Source organism: Chionomys nivalis, chromosome 8 (assembly GCF_950005125.1).
Source record: "Chionomys nivalis chromosome 8, mChiNiv1.1, whole genome shotgun sequence".
Classification (NCBI taxonomy): Eukaryota; Metazoa; Chordata; class Mammalia; order Rodentia; family Cricetidae; genus Chionomys; species Chionomys nivalis.
In genome coordinates this window covers 88,775,368-88,784,026 of record NC_080093.1, presented here as the reverse complement: position 1 = coordinate 88,784,026, position 8,659 = coordinate 88,775,368, and the positions used below count along the sequence as shown (strand labels likewise).

The 8,659-nt window shown below is 37.6% G+C and overlaps 1 protein-coding gene across 1 annotated transcript; it reads left to right on the top strand.

The window, feature by feature from the left end:
- The first annotated feature begins 747 nt into the window (after positions 1 to 747).
- On the top strand, positions 748 to 2,482 carry LOC130879584 (olfactory receptor 507-like). Its single transcript, XM_057778261.1, has 2 exons — positions 748 to 1,687; positions 2,457 to 2,482. Exons 1-2 carry the CDS (start codon positions 748 to 750, stop codon positions 2,480 to 2,482), a joined length of 966 nt encoding a protein of 321 aa, XP_057634244.1.
- The last annotated feature ends 6,177 nt before the right edge of the window (positions 2,483 to 8,659 follow it).

The window sequence follows — 8,659 nt, the reverse complement described above, 5'->3', positions numbered from 1 at the left end:
TGTAGTTCTTGTCTTTTTTCCAGTGCTTCCCAGCATTAAGACTGACTTCACACTGCCTGTAGTTCATGTCTTCATTCCAGAGCTTCCTAGCATTGTTAAGACTGACTTCACACGGGCTATAATTCATGTCTTCTTTCCAGTGTTTCCTAGCATTGTTAAGACTGAATTCACACTGCCTGTAGTTCATGTCTTCTTTCCAGTGTTTCCTCTGCATTGTTAACTTCCTTAACATTTCTAAATCCCCCTTTTTATAAACCATAAAATTGAATCACTAAGATTTCTAGTATTATTTCTTGGAAACAGCAGTGGAGCACTGTATAATATATTTAAAGTGATTTGGAAAGGATTCTTAAAGATCAGAAAATACTTAGGACTCCATTGCGTAATTCTGTATTTGTACATCTTAGTTCTTTCTTTTACACTTGACAATTTTCTGTTATTTTCAAAAGTCTCACAATTTACACATTTAGGATTAAATATAGTTAGGTATATTTTATTATACAAAAATATAAATTAAAGACATTATTTGTAGGAATTTTATAGCATTTCATTTTGAAATTTATTAAGTAATCAATGCATATGAACATACAAACACTGGTAACCCAATGTAATACTCTAAATATATGGTTTAAAGAATGCATTTATTTGTACTATATATGTGTTATTGAAAATATAGCCACATATTTATAAATCCTTTCTTGTAATGTCTCCCTCACAGTCTTGTTCTGGCAGCACCTACTATCTCCCATGGCTCTCTTGGAGGATAAGAACCACACTGCAGTGACAGAGTTCATTTTATTGGGATTGACAGATGACCCAGTCCTTAGAGTCGTCCTCTTCATCATCATCCTGTGCATCTACCTGGTGACCGTGTCTGGGAACCTCAGCACCATCCTTCTCATCAGAGTCTCCTCCCAGCTCCATCACCCCATGTATTTTTTTCTCAGCCATTTGGCTTCTGTTGACATAGGCATCTCATCTTCTGTCACTCCCAATATGCTTGTCAACTTCTTGGTAGAGAGAAACACCATCTCCTACCTTGGATGTGCCATCCAACTTGGCTCAGCTGCTTTCTTTGGATCAACTGAGTCCTTCATTCTGGCTACCATGGCTTATGATCGTTTTGTGGCAATCTGTAGCCCACTGCTTTATTCAACCAAAATATCCACACAAATCTGTGTCCAGTTGCTTATAGGATCATATATTGGTGGTTTTCTTAATGCTTCTTTTTTTACCATTTCCTTCTTTTCTTTTTTCTTCTGTGGACCAAACAGAATCAATCATTTTTTCTGTGATTTTACTCCATTAGTTGAACTCTCCTGTTCTTATAACAGTGTCCTCATAATTCTTGATTCATTTTCTGCTGGATCCATCATTGTGATCACAGTGTTTGTCATAGCCATTTCCTACATCTACATCCTCATCACCATTCTGAAGATGCGATCCACTGAGGGCCGCCAAAAAGCTTTCTCCACCTGCACCTCGCACCTCACTGCGGTGATTGTATTCTATGGGACCGTCACATTCATCTATGTGATGCCCAAGTCCAGCTACTCCACAGACCAGAACAAAGTGTTATCTGTGTTCTACATGGTGGTGATCCCCATGTTGAACCCCCTCATCTACAGTCTCAGGAATAATGAGATTAAGGATGCTCTGAAGAGACAGCTAAATAAGAAAACATTTTCCTAGAGATGTCTCTAACTTGTTATTTTGTCACATGCTATTTAGTAGTGATATGCCATAGTATTAAAAAGAAATTGGGGGCTGGAGAGATAGGTCAGTCATCAAAAGCACCAACTGTTCATCAAGAGGACCTGGGTTCAATTACCAGCACCCACATTGCAGCTCATAACTACATATAACCCTAGTTCCTGGGGATTCTACACCCTAAAAGAAAAGAAAAAATGAAACTGGGTATTGATGATTGAAATGCATGATATGGCATATTACAAGACTTGAATTTTGTCAGTAAATGTACAGGGTGAGTGTTCATACATCAGAAAGTAAATGACATATTCATAGTAACTTATACATTTCATGCATAACCAAAAATAGTTCCAAAAAATCAGATGTTCAAAATTATCATTCACTTTTACTCATATTTTAAAGTAATTCTCTTCTATGTAGAAATTACTGACTGTAAAATTTTTAAGTCTGTGTCCATTTTCAATAACAGCTACCCTTGAGTAAGTGTGTATAGTAACTATAGCTTGAACAAAGATATTTAGAGAGAAAATGACAAGATAGAACAGACAATAAAATTGTTTTATTGCAGTAGAATCATTTATTTGAATAAAACTTTAACACTCATAGCATTAGATATGTTCTCCAATCCTCTGATGCTAAAACTGACTGTTTATGAAAGGAGCAGTCCATATAAAGGATGAGATATTATTGGCTATTATGCTGCCCTAGGAAACTTTTTTAATTATGAGAATGGAATCTAGAGATTGTTAGAATCAATGTGCTCTATCTGTAAACCATAGCCCCAGTTTCCCTGAGAATCTTTACTCTTCTCCATGTGATAATAACAAGTATATTTATTTTTCTCTCCTAACTTGTTTCCTTACACTTAAGGACCCCATCATTGAATAAAGTCATTTCTGTAGGAAAAATAAGAATATTTTTTTCTCCCTTTCTTTGTTGTTATACTTGCCAGAATGTACATTTGAGACAAACATGGTTCATTGCCAGTGTCTCCACTTTAGGCTGATGTCTTTTATAATAAATAGTGCCAATAAGTTGGCTAATTTACTGTGTCTCAGATGACACCCACATATTTGCTCTAATACTGCTGTAAGTAAGAGTTGGGTGGTGTGAGTAGGTGGTTAGTATCTACCACTAACTTAATAAAGCAGATTATATCTCAATATAAACAGTTTTTTCTGATCAGCTCAAGGCTTTAAATATGAGAGTTTTTGAGAAGTTAGTCTTCTGCCTCCATCACATCTTTGGACTCTAAGCTATAGCAACAACTCCTACCAGTATATTCTAGATAGTCATATACCCTATGGATTTTAAATGACCAGTCATGCTGTTTCATGAGAAAATTGCAGGCACACACACACACACACACACACACACACACACACACATTCCATCTCCCTGTTTCTCCTTGTGTATGTGAATTTTAGGAGGTAATCCTATAAAAATCTCTTAGAAGAGATGCTCTGTGTGAGTGTGTTTGTGTACACATCTATATATACACATATATGGTGTATATGTATGTATAGACTTGTTTCTCTGGGGAAGCATAACTGATACCACTGCTCACTAACTTTCATTTCTCTATGCCTTGGATTCTAAACCAGTTTAGGTATATAACATCAACAAGCATGAATTTAAGTTAACTGTATTATTTTGTAAGCATCCAAATTTTTGGATGGGGTTATTTGTTTTCTTGTTTGTTGTATTTTTATTTCTTTATATATTCTTGTTATTACTCCTCTATCACATGTATAGTTAATAAAGATTTTATTTTACTTTCTAGCCTCCCTATGCTCATAAGTATTGATTTCCTTTGCTGTGTAGAATCTTTTAAAGAACTTTTTCTGGAAAGTCATTTCCTGTACCTATGGCTTGCAGAGCACTGTTCTTATTATCTTCTAGCCATTTCATAGTTTTGGGTTTCACATTGAGGCTTTTTTGTTCATTTGGAGTTTATGTTTTTGCATGGGTGATAGATACAATCTAATTTCATTCCTCTGCATGAGGATATCCATTTTTTTCTGAGCACCATTTCATGACTTGTTTTCACACAACGCTAAATGTTTCATTTGGGTGATTAAAATGTCTCTTTGTTTCTCTGAACTCTAATTTCCACATGTTTATAGGAATTCCATAAATTTAAATAAATAAGAATTCTCAATGAATGAAAACTAATTCAGGAGAAAAGACACTTTCTCTGTCTGAAATCATTTATTTTCCTGGTTGTGGATATGTTACTGGACATGTAAACAGTCTCTACTAACAAAAAGGTCAATGTCACAAACATTTGCCATCCTTTAAGTCCTGTTCCTTGAAAAAGGAAATGATCAGATTTGCAGAACTCTCCAACAAAAGGAGACTGTTTTGACACATTTCTCTTAGTAAGTTCCTTCTATCCTAAATATGGCAGTCTCCACGTCTGAACTGCCATGATTAATTGTATTAGGCTAAGCTTCTTTAAACCTAAGTGAGAGTTTGGACTGATAATTTTGGTGCTTGTTATTTTTTTCAAGTTTTGGGACTTATACAAAAGGAAAACAGATAAACTGCTTGGGTTACTCAGGACCAGAGGCACAGCACAGAAGGAAGTGCTTTAGTTTTATGTTTTCACTTACTGAAGATAATGTAGAGCTTCCTCCAGACTCCAAGACAGGCACAGACAAGAATCTGTAAGCCTAAGCTTCCTAATGAAGTCACAGTTAAACACTGGCTTTGGTCCAGTGGAAGCTTCTTGGACAATGCTTGCCATAATTCAAACAAAGACAACTGAAGAAGTATGACCCTCCAACTCATGCTCTTTCTGTGGCTCAACAGGGTGGACAGCTGTTTTACTATCCTCCTTTCTACTCTCACTACCTGGGTCTACAATTATACTGGGAGAATGAAAACCCCCCACATCATCATGCAGCCTAGTGAGATAGTATGTTAGTTAGATTTTTTTGGCAACTTGGAACCAGCTAGAGTTATCTGGTAAGAGGGGACAGCAGTTAAGAAAATGCTTCCATCAAAATGGCCTGTAGGCATTTCTGTAAGGCAGTTCTTGCTTAATAATTGATGTGAAAAGACCCAGTTTGCTGTAGTTGATGCCACTCCTGGGCAGACGGTCATGAGCCTTTAAGAAGGCAGGCTGAGCAAGCATGCTGAGTAAATCTAGTAAGCACTATTCAATCACTATCTTGCTTCTGTTCAGCTCTCAGCTCCCAGGTGCTTAAGTTCCTACCTCAGTGATTAACTGTGACATGGAAGTGTAAGCCAAATAACCCCTTTTCTATACAAGTGGGTTTTTGGTCATTCTGTTACCACAGCAACAGTTGCTACAAAAGAGAGAACAAAATTGGTGAAAAAAAATGAAAACCAATGTCTATAATGCAGAGGACTAGTGGAACAGTACAGTTAAGAACACTCAATTGAAAACTAAGATAAAAAAGAGGCCAACCCAGAGATGAACCTCCAGATAAAGCTTTTGATGACAAAACTAAGAGATAGAGAAGACATTACTTGTGGCCAGAGATGAAGGAAAAATTGGAAAGGGAGGGAGATCCTTACAGTTATATCTGACAGCATGAGCAATTTTCATGCTGATGGTCATGGTCTGTATCTGGACAGTACTTCCATTCCACTATACTGGTTGTGACATTATCCTAGGTGTGGAGAGATGCAACCAAGTACACATGAGATCTTTGTGGTATTATCTCCCACTATTACATGTAAACTTCTCTCTAATAAAAATGTAAAACTAAATTTAAAAATAAAGATCGTACCATGTAGAGGTATTTAAAATGCACTTTGTTTCCAGAAAGCTTTTGCGTTTGAGCTAAAATTATTTCCACTGCATTGTACCCTTCTTTGCTCCTGACATTTCCAATATTGTTAGAAAAATGTTTATCAGTCCATTAAGTTTTCAACTAAAAAGTGCATCAACACACAAAGCTTAATTGATAGGTGCTAGTAGATAACATGTATTTATATGAACATGTGTATCTGCAGTTTTCGGTCCTGATTGAGTTTCAGTGGAATTTTAACAAGCAAGATAGCTACTCAAAAGGTCATTTCCCATAAGACACCATTTCTCATAAAAATAAAGAATAGCTTTGCTTTAAATTGACAATTTGTTGATTGTCCTTGAGGCATTGACCCTGACAGGAAATAATTTTCAGTTTCTGTTGATATAGGGACTTTGTTTCTCATTTTCATATTAGAAATTATAAACACATCTAAAGGACATAAGCAAATAATTCCACATTTGCTTGTTTCTATTATAAACTCATGGCATTATCGATACTATCTCACTCAAGAATATCACCAGGTGCCATGTTTTAAAACAAATCAACGGTGAGTGTTGTATATTGTGTGCCACTTACCTAGGGTTCCACAAATTCTCGGTGACAAAGTCATAATCCTTATCCCTGTGTTGTGTGGATAAACCAGTCATATCATTTCTGTATAATATGATGCATCCGTGCCATGCAATGCTCACTTCAGATTAGATACTGTTATATTCATACATTTTCTAATTTATTTATTTATTTTTATTTTTTTATTTTTATTTATTTATTTATTTATTTATTTTGGATTTTTCGAGACAGGGTTTCTCCGTTGCTTTAGGTTCCTGTTCTGGAACTAGCTCTTGTAGACCAGGCTGGCCTCGTACTCACCTGTCTCTGCCTCCTGAGTGCTGGGAATAAAGGCGTGCGCCACCCCCGCCCGGCTCATACATTTTCTATAAAGGATTAAATTTCGCACCTCTGCCACACACAAAAAGTATTACAATAGAGTTTAAACACATGAAAGCACACTGTATATAATGCTTGGTATTGCTCAGTAAATTCACATATACTATTATTAAGAAGTAGAATATTTATTCACACATGTATGACATAGATTTGGAAAGAGCAATATTCAGGTAGGGGAAAGAAACTAATTTAAAAAAGAATAAAGGCTAGAAACCGATTATGAGTGAGTACATCCCATGTTCCTCTTTTTGAGTCTGGGATACCTCACTCAGGATAGTGTTTTCTATTTCCATCCATTTGCACGCAAAATTCGAGAAGTCATTGTTTTTTACTGCTGAGTAGTACTCTAATATGTATATATTCCACACTTTCTTCATCCATTCCTCCATTGAAGGGCATCTAGGTTGTTTCCAGGTTTTGGCTATTACAAACAATGCTGCTATGAACATAGTTGAACAGATACTTTTGTCATTTGATGTGGCATCTCTTGGGTATATTCCCAATAGTGGTATTACTGGATCTTGGGGTAGGTTGATCCCAAATTTCCTGAGAAATCGCCACACTGATTTCCAAAGTGGTTGCACAAGTTTGCATTCCCACCAGCAATGAATGAGTGTGCCTCTTTCTCCACAACCTCTCCAACAAAGGCTATCATTGGTGTTCTTGATTTTAGCCATTCTGACAGGTGTAAGATGGTATCTCAAAGTTGTTTTAATTTGCATTTCCCTTATCGCTAAGGAGGTTGAGCATGACCTTAGGTGTCTTTTGGCCATTTGAATTTCTTCTGTTGAGAATTCTCTGTTCAGATCAGTGCCCCATTTTTTTATTGGGTTCATTAGCATTTTAAAGTTTAGTTTCTTGAGTTCTTTATATATTTTGGTGATCAGACATAATGTGTGATCCTATAGAAGCTAAATAAGAAAGTGAACCCAAAGAAAATCATATAGTCATCCGCATGGAGAGGGGGAAGTAGACAAGATTCCAGGGCAAAAACTGGGAACTTGCGGGTGAGGTGGCATGGGGCAAAGGGGAAATGGGATGAGAAATATGAGAAGGGGAGGATGGGAGGAGCTCGGAGGATTGGGATGGTTGGGATATAGGAAGGATGGATACGGGAGCAGCGAAGTATATATCCTATCTAAGGGAGCCATCTTAGGGTTGGCAAGAGACTTGACTCTTGAGGGGTTCGCAGGTGTCCAGGAATATGTCCCCAGCTGGTACCTTGGGCAACTAAGGAGAGGGAACCTGAAATGACCCTATCCTATACTGATGAATATCTTGCATATCACCTTAGAACCTTCATCTGGCGATGGATCGAGGTAGAGACAGAGTCTCAATTTGGAGCAACGGTCTGAGCTCTTAAGGTCCAAATGAGGAGCAGAAGGAGGGAGAACATGAGCAAAAAATCAGGACCACGAGGGATGCACCCACCCACTGTGACAGTGGAACTGAGTTATTGGGAGCCCACCAAGGCCAGCTGGTCTGGGACTGAATAAGCATGGGTTGATTCCGGACTCTCTGAGCATGGCGGTCAATGAAGACTGATGAGAAGCCAAGGACAATGGCACTAGGTTTCGATCCTAATACATGAACTGGCTTTGTGGGAGCTTAGCCTGTTTGGACGCTCACCTTTCTGGACGTAGATAGAAGGACCTTGGTCTTCCCGCAGGGCAGGGAATTTGGACTGCTCTTCAGTATCGAGAGGGAGGGGGAATGGAGTGGGGGGAGGAGAAGAGGAGTGGGGATAGGGGGAGGGAAGTGGGGGGAGGGCAATATTTGGGAGGAGAGGAGGGAAATGGGAAATGGGGAGCAGGTGGAAATTTTAATTAAAAAAGAATAAAAATAAATAAATAAGTAAAAAAAAAGAATAAAGGCATAGGAGAGATTTGGGGATGAATATGGTCAAAGCATATGAGATTCTTGAATAAAACTGCCATGAAATGTACAACTTTGTGCAGTGATTCAGAACTGATCATTTTAAAACAAATTTAAAACATAATGAATAAGGCTGTAAATGACTGAACAGACACAAGTTCTAAGGTCAGTATTGCTATTTCTCTCATTCTTTTCCCCCCTCCCCGTGTGTGTGTGTGTGTGTGTGTGTGTGTGTGTGTGAACATGAAGTATCCCTGACACTAAATTCTTGAGAAAAAAATGAGTTTTTCTGTTGTGGAATATTAGTTGAAGATGTATACACTCATTTATGTTATAGGATG

Coding starts and splice junctions, on each gene's coding strand:
- LOC130879584 (XM_057778261.1), top strand. CDS start 748: ATGGCTCTCTTGGAGGATAAGAACCACACTGCAGTGACAGAGTTCATT. Junction 1,688..2,456: donor GCTAAATAAGAAAACATTTT/CCTAGAGATGTC, acceptor ATCTAGAGATTG/TTAGAATCAATGTGCTCTAT.